The sequence below is a fragment of the Fukomys damarensis genome, unplaced genomic scaffold, assembly GCF_012274545.1.
Source record: "Fukomys damarensis isolate Sample0158 unplaced genomic scaffold, DMR_v1.0_HiC HiC_scaffold_32, whole genome shotgun sequence".
In the NCBI taxonomy this organism is placed as follows: Eukaryota; Metazoa; Chordata; class Mammalia; order Rodentia; family Bathyergidae; genus Fukomys; species Fukomys damarensis.
Window position 1 is genome coordinate 26,633,359 of NW_022900944.1, and position 14,220 is coordinate 26,647,578.

At 36.9% G+C, this 14,220-nt stretch overlaps 1 protein-coding gene across 7 annotated transcripts in view; it reads right to left on the reverse strand.

Moving 5' to 3' along the window:
• Positions 1 to 14,220, reverse strand: part of Cdh8 (cadherin 8) — a 340,737-nt gene that overhangs the window by 145,678 nt on the left and 180,839 nt on the right. For all 7 annotated transcript variants that reach the window (XM_010612139.3, XM_033757867.1, XM_033757866.1 and 4 more), the window contains 3 exons: positions 9,321 to 9,488; positions 5,302 to 5,489; positions 1,613 to 1,866 (listed from right to left, as the gene is read on the reverse strand). In XM_010612139.3, the coding sequence (XP_010610441.1) occupies positions 1,613 to 1,866; positions 5,302 to 5,489; positions 9,321 to 9,488 (610 nt within the window). The remainder of the gene's footprint in view (positions 1 to 1,612; positions 1,867 to 5,301; positions 5,490 to 9,320; positions 9,489 to 14,220) is intronic.

A 14,220-nucleotide genomic window follows, 5' to 3' on the forward strand; every position in this document is an offset into this window, starting at 1 on the left:
AAAAAAAAAAAAAAAAAAATGGATCCCCATACAAAATTTTTGTTTGGCTATTTCCTGCAGTTGCAATTTAACAACTTTTTGACAGATGTAATTATTTTAGCCAAAACGGAGGGATACTCTGTATGTCTGTGTTCTGTTGAATTCCTCCCAAACTTAAAATGGCCAATGGACCATTCCTCAAATTCTCAGTGGAAGTGGTATTTTCTTAGAGGTTTCACTCCTGTAAAAAGCTTTCTTTGTATACTTATGGGATGCACGCTTATTTATCATCCTAAATTTAGAAATAGATGTGCTAAAAAAAAACTTCTCCTGATTTAAAAAAAAATTCCTTTTTGTCCAAACTCTACTTATTTGAGGCACTGACTATATTTCAGGGTTTTGCTCTCAGCCTCGCAGTTTTAGCACCCTTGTGAGTAATAGGAATTTAATACATTTTTAAAAAAGCAAATAAATAAGCCTCCAGAAAACTCACTTGTCTAGAGTTTCCCTGAACAAAGTAATTGGAAGGATGTCTGCCCTGGTTATCTGTGACTTAGAAATTGAAAGTGTTCAGTCTGAGCTGACATCTAACACATAGTTTAACTGGACAGTTCTCTCCCTCTCCCTCTCTCCCCCTGCTTCTCTCCCTCTCTCTTTCCTTTCCTCTATCCTGTTTTCTCTCCTCTCTTTTGGTTTTCTCCCTTCTCTCCTCTCCTCCTCTCTGCCACAAATATTTTGAAGACAATATTTGAAATCCACACTGAAACATATCAGTAGCCAACAACTGGAGGCCAGCCACCCTTGGGGACCAGCATACAAATTATAGATTTTCAGTGTGTCTTTGGAAGAAATCTATTTAGCTTGAGCACCTATACTGTCATTTGGGTGACTGGCATACAAGAAAAGATGTATACAGATCTACAGAGGGAAGAAAAAAGCAGAGTTGAAACTCATTCCCAGACAGGGCAGAAAAAACTTTAATAAAGGATTATTTCTCATGCTGGGAAAAAATTCAGAGCAGAATAAGTATAAACAAAAGGCATTTTTGAAATGACAGAGAAAGATTTTTGTTAGAAATGCACCAAGCCAGATCTGCTGACCTATCACAAATGTTCATGAACTGAGAAGATAATTTCAAAGCCAAATACCTCACACAGAAATAAGATAGGAACCTCTTAATGCATTGACACAGTGGTCTCATGCCTCTAAATTGTAATATATAATTCACTGTAGTTGTCAAAGGATACAGAAGACAAACTAGCAATGCTTTTTCAATGCTAAAAAACAATAAAGCAAAAAAAAACAAACAAAGATCCACACAAATGTGCTGCAAAACACTTGCAATTATGCAGTCACTGAGCTCTCCAAGTCACAATAACTTGATTTATCTTAAGTTTCTTGCTGCAGACATTTTGTATAGTTGTTAGTAGGCACATAAGTGTATGTGCACACACACACACACACACACACACACACACACACACACACACACACACTGTATGTTTTGGCCAAAATGCCTACATATTGTAAGTATAGTACCAAAGGCAGAGTCTCAGAATGCAGACATAAGTACATTTTGTACTGATTTGCTTCCTATTTGGAGTATCTAGTATTTTACTTCAAAGAGAAATACCTTATGGGACTAGCAGTGATGTCAGGATCACGAGCAGTCACTTGCCCAATGACAGAGTTCAGAGCAGCATTTTCATGAACTTCGAGGAGGTAAGTTGGTGAAGAGAAGACAGGAGGCTCATCGGCATCTTCAACCACAATTTTCACTGTTGCTGTGTCTTTAAAGGGTCCCCTGCTGCTGAAACGTGGGTCAATGTGGACATTGGCTGCCTCTACCTTCAGTGTATAGGATTTTTTGGTCTCAAAGTCCAGAGGCTGTTAAGAAATGACAAAGATGAATGCTTTTCGCTAATGACCACAGCAGCAAGAACAAATGAGTATAATGCTGATGGATGAAAGTTATGTGCATTTAAGGCCATTTGTGAATCTTAATGAGATCACTCTCCATTCCCTTGAATTTAACCTGTGAATTTTACAGACATTTACTGATGTCTGTTTATTATAGCAGCTCAGTGGCTCTAATCTCCTATTGTTTTGTTTTGTTTTGCTCATTTCACTTGGAATTCACAAAATATTCACAGCCATGAATTGTGCCATCAAAATTTCACTTCAGAGTCATCATAAAATTTTACTAGTGAAGGTATGACCTGCATACTAATCAGCCAGTTAATCGGGCCTCTGCTGGTAGGAGATAAGGCAGCATCAAACACAATCTCTATCTGAGAAGAATATTTTATCATTTCTGCAACAGTGTGCGAAATGTAAAGAACTAGAAATAATCATTGTTTAGTCCAAGGAGACAGTATAAAGTATAATTTAGCACTAATCCAACAGAGTGTTTTCTTATATCATTTTCAAAGAACTGCTATTCTACTGATCGTGTGGTTAAAATGAGGCTTATTATTTTTTAGAACATTCTTAGAAGTTCTCTATTATAAGTTTTGAGCTATGACAGGGGTGGGCATATAAAGAAACAAGTATACAGAAACAAATCTGCAGGTGTTTAGAAGGAAGAGTGAGAGCAATTTAAATAGCTAAAACTAGGACTAGGCACCCTCCAACCATTTAGAAAACTTGAAATTACCTCATTGCACCATTAATGACAATATTTCTGACATATTAATACTTCATTCCTTGACAGCCCAAGAGACTTCAGTCAATGACTTATGCAAACAACACTAGGTAGAATAGCATTGTCCCTTTAAATATCCGGAAGTCCATCTGCACCAGAACACTTATAGGCTAATTCTTGGCAACATATAATACTCCAGATTTCAAGAATGTAAGTTTTCAAGATTCAAGGCAATGGTTGATGTCTGCATTACAATTTCTCATAAGAAACACAGCTTTCAATCTGCAATGCAGATTTTTAAAAAATGAGAAGCTGGAACACAAGCTAGCATCAGTGAAGTCTTTCAAAACTCTCGTGCAAGCTTAAATATTTCGTGTTGATTTCTAATCTGAATACACATCTAATGGGACTTAGTTTTTCTCTTAATATTTCCTAGTAAACAATGCAAATCGTCACTTCCCTGTTGATTCTGAAATTGCTAGGCATGACTATATACTCATGAATAGATGATTCAATATCAGCATATTCATAATTTACCAATCACCCCTATTGTAACTAAGTTTTGCAATTTTACATGAGTTTTGTAATTTCAGGTTCTTTTCAAAAGCTGTTTGATATGATAGATTATATTCTATTTAATTATTTTCTTTTATTTTTAATTGACACATAATACCTGTGTGCATTTATGGAAGAGGTTATGATAGATTTATGTATACATCACAGAAAAATTCACTAAGTCTAGTTAATACATCCACTGTTTCACCAACCTGTTTATTAGGGGGAAGGGAAATATTTAATGTATATTGCAGTAATTTTGAAATACATAAATAAATCATCATTAACAGTCATCAGCTTCATTACAGTTGAATCTCACTGTGACTTTGGACGATTGGATCAGCATTATCCCTTCCCTATGTTTCCTCCTTTCCCAATCCTCAGTTTCTGGTACTCCCCCAGCGCCTCTCCTAGGGATTGTTCCAGGAGTACTTTTCTACAGTCCATCACATAAGGAAGCTGAGTGATCTGTCCCTTCTTGAATGAAAAAGTGGGTACCCTCTGCACCTTATTCTCTGATTGGCTTCTGTAAAATTCCAAGCCAGACGGCTCCTGGTGCAAACCAAGTGTCCTAGTAAATATTTAGCTCAACATAAGTGCAATATATTCAAACACATTCTAGTGTCCTTAGGTTCATTTCAGACAAAACAGCTCATGGATTGTAGAAATATGACTTCTTACATATTGTTCTCTAGAGAAAAACATGCATAGGTTTCTTAGCAGCAAGGTATAGTCTATGAGTTTATGCTTCCAAGTTTATGAATAACAATGAATTTAAAAACACAGAACAGTTAAGTATTTCAGTTTGAAAAAGCATTTAATGGCAACAAAGGATAACAGTTAATAACAATGAAATGACATTAGAAATCAGTAGCCAATGAAAATATGACCGTGTGTTATTCAATAATTGATTCAAGTATAATTATACTGTACCCTGTTTCATATCTGAGTTTTGAATATTTACAGCTCTTAATTCTAACCTCAAACCAGTATCCCATTATGATGATAATGTTGGTAAAGAGAGTTAAAATAAATGCAGCCATTTTTTCTTACACTTGATTTTTAGCATTATACATATACAAGGATATACCAAGAAAATTTCAGGCTTCCATGCTTAATACTTCTTCATTGAGGAATTTTAAGAGCAAGACCACTGAAATTAGGTGTTTGTATAGCATGGTAGATTAATATAGTAAGCTTAGAGTCATATCAATTTAATGCTGGGCAAGGAAAGGGGAAAATAATTGTCTCCCAAAAGTGTGTTCCACCATTCATCGTCTTAGTCAAGAATAAGCAAATCCACTTACAAATCAATCTGCTTTCTTCAGAGCACAGTATGAAGAACAACGTTAAACAAAATAATGATAATGGGGAGAAAGGATTATGCATAAAATACTTTCTGCATATAAAACAATGAATTGTTTTAGACGATTTTTTGTGAATGTAGATTTTATCATGAGAAATACAATTAGAAAATGTTGTACAGCACTTTTCACATCGACCACAAGAAAGCAAGCTCAAACTCTCTACACTATTTATACTATTTATAGAGATGTTTCTGTCCCAAACGGTAGTCACACACCAGAAGCAAGCAGCCAGAGTGCATAAATTGAAGACTTATATAGGGAAAAACTAAAAGCTTTTGAACCCTTCACCTCTGTGTGTCAACTAAGACTTTTCCCCACTGAAAATTCTCTTACCTAACTTTGTGCCTTAGAATAATTTTTTCAAATTATAGTAATTGTCCATCAATTTTGCTCTTTCATTGGTTGAGAGTTGCCTGCAGGGAATTAACTTTCTCATAGCTGGAATATCCTGTACAAAGACCAAGTAAATTCATATGGCTTAGGAAACATCACTGAGGCATAGGTGAGGAAGAAAATGCACCAAGTAAGATGAGGGGGCAGGACCACCCTGAACACTATTTACCAGTGCTTTTGCTAAAATGTAAAAAGTTCCCCCAGTGTACTGCAGGAGCTAAAATGGATCTAGTTCTCTTGTCTCACAAATGAAACAAAATGGTTTCCAGCTATAAGGTGCTGACAATCTACTCAACTCAAACAAACTTCCCAACTTGTTTCGTAGAGATGTTTCAAAGATGAACCAAATTGTCCTTTGTTTACCTTTCTTAGTCTTATGATGCCATCCTGGGCCTGGGTGTCAGAGGTGATTTCGAAGAGTGCAGTTCCATCTCCATCGATGATGTCATATGACGACTGGGCATTGTCTCCAATATCCTGGTCGTTGGCCTTGACCCTTCCTATTGCAGTACCAAGAACCACATCTTCTGGTATCGAGAAGTGATACAGACCTTAGAAAAGAGTAGAAACACTGAGCATTGAACACAATCTAATTCAGTAATTCATTTGGCGAATATAAGTTGGGCAACTACTTTGTACCAGGCATTCCTGTAGATGTTACCAAGACAGTGATGTAAGAGACAAAAGTATTCCCCTCCCTTTATGAAATGCACAACATCTAAAATAAATCAGACACAAACATTTCCCAGAAGCAGTGAACTTTCTTGAAGACTTTTCTAAGATATGGAATGTATTCAGCCATATGTTTATCAAGTATATATTTGGAACAGCAACATCAGAATATTAGTATGTATATGTGAATGTTTTTTTCCAATTTGCTATATAATCGCATTGACTGCCAGTGGGGATATTCATTGCTGCCCAACATAAAATAGTAAGCTAATTTCAGCACAGAAAGATGCAATGTGTAGCACACTAAAAGTCACTTTTGAACTTACTTTTATATTTACAGACTTGTAGACCACTTTTGACAAAATCCAATTACTAAACTTCTGCTGTGCCCTGCAGCAACCTGCTCAGACACATGAAACACTCCTCTTGTTACTAAAGTCTTCGTTGCTCTGAAGACTAAAATCCTACCTTCAAAACTCCTGAGGCAAAATACAATTACAGTATATTTTTGTTCTCCTATGGGGACAGTAGAACATATCTAATTAGTGGCATTGGTCCTATTTTTATTCAAACCCCTTTCATTATGATATTGCTGTCCCTCAGATTCATTGGAATAGTGGATGTGGGTGCTCTTCCATCCATTGGCCAGGGATCTGACCGTTACCATTTTAGTGCTCACCTACCCTTTGACTGACAACTTCTGCATTTCTTTGCCTGAAGGTTTTGCCTGGTCTTCAGACTGCATTGTGCCCATGGCTTGTCAAGTTGGACTTACCAGAATATTAATGCACCACAGAAATCAACCTCAAAGAACAACGGAAATAAAAACACAGGCTCCTCTATTCTCCAGTAGGGTAACTGAGTTATTTGTTTTTTAATTTATTTTCACTAGTCTAGAATTTCCAGTAGTAACTGCCTCAGTTATGCATGCATTGTTTGGATCCCTATCTTTCCTTCTCTCACTGGAGTTTCTTGAGACTAACTGCCAGTTAAATTATTTCCAATCAAATTATTACCCAGTTCCTGTTTTTGGTGAACCAAAACTCAGACAACCAGGAAGTTGTAGTCCTCTTGTAACCTCCACAAGGGAAAAATAAATATTCAGCGAACTATAAGACCAAAAGGAAAAATTAAATCTGGAGAACATTACCTAATTCTATTTCAACTTAATCACTAAATCTCTCCTATAAACCAAAGCTCATTTTACCCCAAACAACAGAATTGGTTTAGTTGATGAGTAAAGTTTCTTCAAGCACTAATACTTTTTGACTTAATGATGAAATAAAAATATGTCTTGGAACCATGCAGTTTTGGAGCTGAGGAACCAAAAAAAAAAAATTCAAAGTAGTTTTTAACCATAAGGTAGGCATTAAAAATCATCATGTGGAGCCTAAGTCTCCCAATTCTCTCATAATTAGTTTAATGATTCCATTTCCTTCAAACTTTATATTCCAACTAAGGTTGCAGATGATCCCCTTAGGTGTTCTTATTAAGTAAATAAGCCGTCAAGGGGCACCACCTTGCTGCCAGTCCTACTTTGGGGAGTCTCATGAATCCAAGCAAATGGATCATGCCTTTATCCTTTGCCGTTCTGAACATTCTCACCACCTCCGTCAGCGTGATCATAGCTAATAGTTATTACCTCTAAGAAAGGGAATGCTTTTGAAACTCATCTGCAACTGCTTCATTGAAGTGATCGTTTTCGGAAAAAGAAAAGTTGCATATTACAGCATTAAAGTCTAATGGCAGCTGCAAAAGAAAGGACTGGGGGGATAGATAGGAAAAGTGGTGATTTTCATTTAAACAATTTAGTTTCAAGGGATTGGATTCCAATTGATGAAAGCCTAGATGTAAGAGTTCTGAAATTTTAATTAAAATATATATCTGCTCCACTCTTTGAGCTCTGAAATTTCTGTAGATAATCATCAACGGCATGTCAAATGTGTCTTTTTCAGGCTTCATCTCTTCCTCTTTTTTTCCACTTCTCTTTCCTCTCTCTTGTAAAGGAATGGTTTTCCTACCCATAAAAAGTACCGGGTGGCATTTCATCTCTAATATCAGAGATACAATAGCCTAGCTTCCTTAACTGTAAATATGATCAATCCTCAGACTTTTATCATTATTAACTCATATATTTGTTACACTTATAGGTTGTTACACTTCCACTGCTACATTTTTGCTTACCAAAGTTACCAGCGCCTTTTAAATGAATGTTTATAAATATCCATTTAATTGGGTATAATGTGGAGAAGACGCTGGAAGACCAAATTTCCTTTTTCTCTGACTTCTCTAGATCCATCTTATCACTTCAACTACAACCTGGCTTCCTAGTGATCGTCAACTGAAGAGCATGGTACCAAAAATGATCTACAAGTATACTGCTAATTTCTCACTAATTTACCTGTCTAGCCTCTTGTTATAACATTATCCCCTTGGTTTTCTGTTCTCCAGCTTCAGCGAATTTTTTCCCATTCCCATACAAATTGATACACCATCTTCCATGGGGCTTTTGCATTGGATGTATTTGAAGCGTACAGCATGGTTCTTTGGTATACAAAATTATCACGTTATTTTCCACACAGCATTTTTTCTTTTTTTTCTTTTTTTTTTTTTTGCAATAGTCAAGAAACAGAAACAAACTAAGGGTTCACTAAGAGAAGAGTGGCTAAAGAAGTAGTGGGGCACGTGTACAGTGGAAATGACCCAGCTTTTAAAAAGAAGGTAAAGGGTGGGGGAATTAGCTCAGTGGTTCCACCACCTGCCTTGCAAGCACAAGGTCCTGAGTTGGATTTCAGGGTCTAATAAATACTTAGGCAATATGCAATTTTTGATAACATACCTGATCCTAGGGGATGCCATGGTAAATCAAATAAGCCAGACAGAAAAAGAAAAATACTGTCCAATCTCACTTATATGTACAATCTTTTAAAAAAACGAATACAAATACATAGGGCTTACAAACAACCCTTTTAATTACAGTGTCCTCTCCTGGTGTACCTCTCTTGGTGTCATCTTCTCCAGCTATTCTCACTCACTCCTCTTATCTCAATGTAAATGTTCTCGTGTCAGAAAGGCGCTACAGAATCACGGCTCGATGTCACATCACTGGGGCAGAAGCTCAGAAAAAAAGTGTCTTATGGGCATATAAGAAAGTTGGCAAAAAATGATCGCCTCTCTGACTCACTGAGAGTGGCTGCCTGGTATTTTACTGAGGTTTCCAAGGTAGAGCAAAGCCTCAGCAGGGAAGAATGCAAATCATTGATTACCGATGTCTCTCCCAGGGACAGGAGGCAGGGTGTGCGGTTTGCAGCAAGTCCACTGTGTTTGCTTTCCCTACTCTGACACTGGGGATTCGGTTTCTTCTGTACAACGACAGGATTGACAATGAATCAATATCTGAGCTGGGTTTTCATTATTTTCTCAAGCTTATTCAAATTATCAGTTATTACTCTGCACTGATATTTGGAAATCCATTCTAATCTATTGCAATCTGTAAAACTGGGATATATTTAGTAGATGGGACAGTTGGTCATATATGCATATATACATATATACATAAATATAAATATATATATATATTATATTTTGTCATACCTTATAAATATGCATTTGGTGTTTACTATTGGCTTGGGAGATGTCACTGAAAATTATATTATAAATTCAAATGTAAATATACTCAGATTCTCATCCAGTGCAAGAAACCCACTTACTCTGTGCAAACTTAGGAGGGTTGTCGTTAACATCACTAAGAGTCACTGTGAGGGTCGTGGTCCCAGAGAGGCCACCGGAGTGCCCACCCATATCTTTGGCTTGAATGACAACAAGGTATTCTTCCTTAGCTTCTCTGTCCATGTTGGGAAGGGCAGTTTTTATGATAGCTGCAGGAGAAAAATAGAACAATGAGTTTCAGGCACCGAGCTCATTTAACAATGAATGTGTAAGCCTTGTGCAGACACATTCATGGACACAGACACAAAGTTGTGTTCATGTATCAGGTTTGCACTGAGATAAATTTCTATTTTCTGTTGAGATTTAACTGTTTTTTTTTTTTTCTCTCTGACAGGAATACTGAGAAAGCTTATGGTTACAGACTTACGAATAACTTGAAAAAATACAGTTTATAATGCATAAAACTGAACTAGCAAAAATTTATAAAACTGCCTACCAAATTAAAGTTTAAATCATCACCCAGGAAAACTCTGGAAGTGAAAGAACCCTACAATTCATCACACACCCCAACTTCTGTAATGATGAGTAAATAGACAAATAGCTTGAAGGCTCTAAGGTCAAAAATAAATTATTCTGAAGCTCACAAATACATTAGAAAGATGAAGAGATAAATGCATCATTAGAATCAACTCAAATAAATAAAAAAGAAATAAGAAATACTACAGTCAAGAATCTAAATCCTAAGGTACTGTTTAATTACATTTACATTTTAATGATTCAGGGCCAAGGATTTAGCTCAGTGTTACTTCCGCCTGCCTTGCAAGTGCAAGGTCCCAAGTTTGATCCCTGGTACCCCCCCAAAAAAAAATAATGATTCACTTACATCTATACAAGTCTACCTCTGTTATGCACAAGTGACAGATATTTTAGAAAAATTCGAGGATATACAAAAAAGAAAAAAAAATAACAGAAATAAAATGAGCACTTCTAAAATTTTAGTGTTGTTTCTTCTGATATCTTTAGTTTTATGTTTGTTTCACAATAACAATATTTATGAAATTCAAAATTTGTTTGCATACTTTTGAAATTATGTCTAAAATATTTATTTTTCTTTCTTCCTGTACTCCTGCTTTTTTTCTTAGACAAATATCCCTGACATTCTGCTCTGTATAATTCTACAGCCACTAAATGTGCGTGCATATGAAGGTGCATGTGTGCATGTCAACACTTCACCACAAATCTGAAGGTGACAGAAGAATTTTCTAAAACTTACGTTTCTGAGAACCTCTCTTCCCAGTGCAAAATGGTTCACCGCATTCCTTTTAATAGCCTCATAATTTTTCATTGTTTGAAAGTACTATAAGTAGTTTAGGCTTTTGCATTTAATGGGTATTCCAGCTATTCCATTTCTTCCCACTTCAAATAACTAACAGCCATATTATTATCTTGATCCTATACTTCTCCACTTCTTACTTTTTTGTTTAACTTAGCATTGAGGTGTCCTCCATACTGTTAGAGCCATGATAATTTTTATTACAGCTATTTTAAAATATTCTTGTTGAATAGATATGGATTACATCTTTGGTTCAGTGGTAGGAAACTGTCCAGATTAAACATATTTGTCTCTTCTCAGTTCTAACCCCAGAAACACCATAAATGTTCAATTTGAGTTGAGGCTGAGGCGCTTTCTTAGTTGTGAAGTTGTAATCCTCTTTTTTTTTTCTTTTTTCACTCATATATTCTAATTAAATCATCTGTCGGTAAAAGGTTTTCAAGGAATACAAGTCCCTGAATTATCTGAGTAGCAACCAAGGTACAAGAGTGCCCAGGAAAATCTAATCCTCCCAGCACTGAGCAGGCTCAGAGAAATCTATGCATTCTTACCACTTTATTCTACCTTTACATCACTTATATATCAGGGTGTCCCATTCAGGGAGCACTCAATTGGATAATCTGCTTACTGGGAAACATTTAGAGTAATATAATAATATCCTTGAATATAATTATTTGTTTCAGGATACGGGCATACCATAATATAACACAGAGATTATACCTGTATAGTGAGAATGAAAACAGGAAAATAATAACAACAGAAATATAGCAACTATTTGGATTTGGATGTTGTAACACATGGTTGAGCAGAAAATAGATAAGAAAAATACAGCTATAGTGATACCAAAACCTCATTGCTGGAAAGCTAAGGCACCAAGTGAGCTAATCTGCTAGGGGTATATATTTTCACAGCAGAGTATTTTCATTATGGGCATAATTTTCAGCAGGAAATATTAGAAAATTTTCTTACTCTCATCATATTTTACATGAATGGTTGTAAAGTTTAGGTACCTCTATATTCTAAGGTCATTACCAAATACAGGCATTGATTGGATTTTGGGATTTGACCAAAGACCACAGAATTTTTAGTGATCATAGGAAACTGCTATAAATTCCTAAGGTAAGCAACAGTATCTTTCAAGATAGTTGATGAGACCAGGTTTATAAGCAAGACCTCTCTCAGATTATTTGAGTGGAAGGATTCCTATAAATTCCTTATGGTCAAAGCAAATTCAAACAGATTCACAAGATTTTTACATATTTGAGTATGGAATTTTTTAACCAATTTATGTTAGAAATACAGAATGCTGAGGTTAGTTTTTGAAAATTGGTGTATGAATTCAACAAATTAGCCCTTTTCAGTTCCATTACTCCTTTTTTGTTTCCTTTGCTCCCTCTTTTCCCATCCCCAGAAGTCTCCCATCTAACTTCTGGGTCTGGGGATTTAGCTCAGTGGTTCCACCACCTGTCCTGCAAATGCAAAGACCTGTATTTGATCCCTGGTACCAAGAGGAAAAAAAAAAAAAAGCCTCCCTTCTAACTTATCATCTCTTCTCTATTTTAGAAAAATTTAAATTTAAAAAAATCCACAACTGTGATGTCTCTCAGACACTTGAATTTAAAATAATTTTGTGACTCAGTTTAAAATAGCATAGCTGAGATAGTGTCAGTGAGTTACATCAGAAAAATAGTGAAGGATTGCAGCAGAAGCTTATCAAATAGAATAAGAAATGGTCCAAGGGTCTCTACTAATCAGAGAATTATCATGCCTTCCAACCCTGGGATGCAGTTTCTCTCTTTCTTTCTTTTTGGGTTTTTATGTTTGTTTGTTTTTGTTTGTTTGTTTGTTTTTTGAGGCAGGGTCTCCCTTTGTAGTTCAGTCTGGCCCTGAACTCAAAGCAATTCTCCTGCCTCAACCTCCCGAGTGCTGGGCTTCCAGGAGTGCACCACCATGCCTAACTCACAGTTTCTTAAAGTGCATCTGTACTGACAAATTTGATTCTCCTTATAAATGTTCCATCATAATTAAAGTAGTTTGATTCTTTACCTTTATTTTGATACTTCGTAGAGTTGTTATCATTTAAAAAATTGTGAAACCCATCGCAACTGAATACTCCACTCCTTAAAATGAAGATCATAGCTAGCACCTCAGGGTAGGTATACTAAAATCACGTAAGATAACTTTTTCAAAGTTACTGGCATGTAGAAGTTACCTTAAAATGCTACTCCCCTTCTCCCTTCCCCTTCCCTCACCAGCGTGGGTGGAACACTTATAAATGGTGCTTGGAGTGCTGAGCATTCTCCAGTTCCTCCTCCAGACCCATTGTCTGCCCTCTCCACTTACTCTTGGCATGAAGGAGGGATTGTAATTTATTTCCCATTAATTATTTTGCTTTCCAACTCTCCGTTAGATTCCACCAACACAGATCATGGTAGGAGACTACAGGAGTAGAGCCGAATGAGGCTTCAGACTTCCGGAAGTTCTTCATTCCGTGTTTGTCCATCCCACATCAGACTCGTTGTTAAGGGATATTGGTTATAGCACAACTCTGCCAAGCATCCAGTAATTCCCCCAATCCCTGGTTCTTTCAGGCCCAGTAGTGATGATGGTTAACTTTGAGGAGCCTTGTTAACGGGTTCTCTGAACTCGGCCAGTGCTTTTGTCATTAGCACCTTTCTTACACTCTCTTCAGACACCCCATTCCTAAAAGACATGGTTAGAATACTGGTGCTTTAGTGACGTCTTCATAGTGTGACCAGTGTGTTGTCACCCAGACTGATGGCACAAAAGCGTGTGAACAGGTGTGGTGCAGAGTCTAGCTCTGAGGGGTAGGGCAGGTGTGTCTTCCCTGTCTGTCAGGTGAGAACCCTGCCTACTCAGTTAAGGGGGTCTTTCAAGACGACGCAACTGGGAAGCTGTATAACCAAGAGTCTTTGCTCTAACTCTCTTCTCTAGCCTCAGGAGTGGGTTTCCTGATTTCTCAAGCAGGGAGTCTCTCCAAGTTTCTTCAGGACAAGCAGCCTGCTTAACTGGCTTCAGTTCAAGCTGTGTAATGAGCAGTGCTTGCTTTGCCTGAGCCCACCGCCTCTCGTCTCAACCCCACCGCTAGAAGCAACTCATTCAGGAAAAAAGACAAAATTTCAAGAACTCTTTTTTTTTTTCAGCTATCTTGTGGCTATAAAGGGAGAATAGGAAAAAACCACAAGTGCCCTTGATCTTCTCTTGTTCTCTTTATATTGAGTCTTAGCTAAACACGTTACTTGACATTTTCATTCCTATTAAAAGGCAGATCATTTCACTTCCATAGATATTGCAGGACATTGATAAACTCCTAAAATAGATTAGAATTGTCTGAAAAGCCTCTTCTGTTTTTTCATCCTGTTTTGGCTCATATATTCTCTAATGCATTAGTAGCTACAGGCTGTTCATAGACAAGAGAGAAATCTTCCTTTTTTTTTTTTTTTAGACAGGCCCTCACTGTGTTGTTGAGACTGACCTAGAACCTGGAACTCACTATGTAGCCCAGGCTGGTTTTAAACTCACAGTGATCCTCCTGTCTCAGCCTCCCGAGTGCTGGGATTAGAGGCGTGCCCCACCACCCCTGGCTG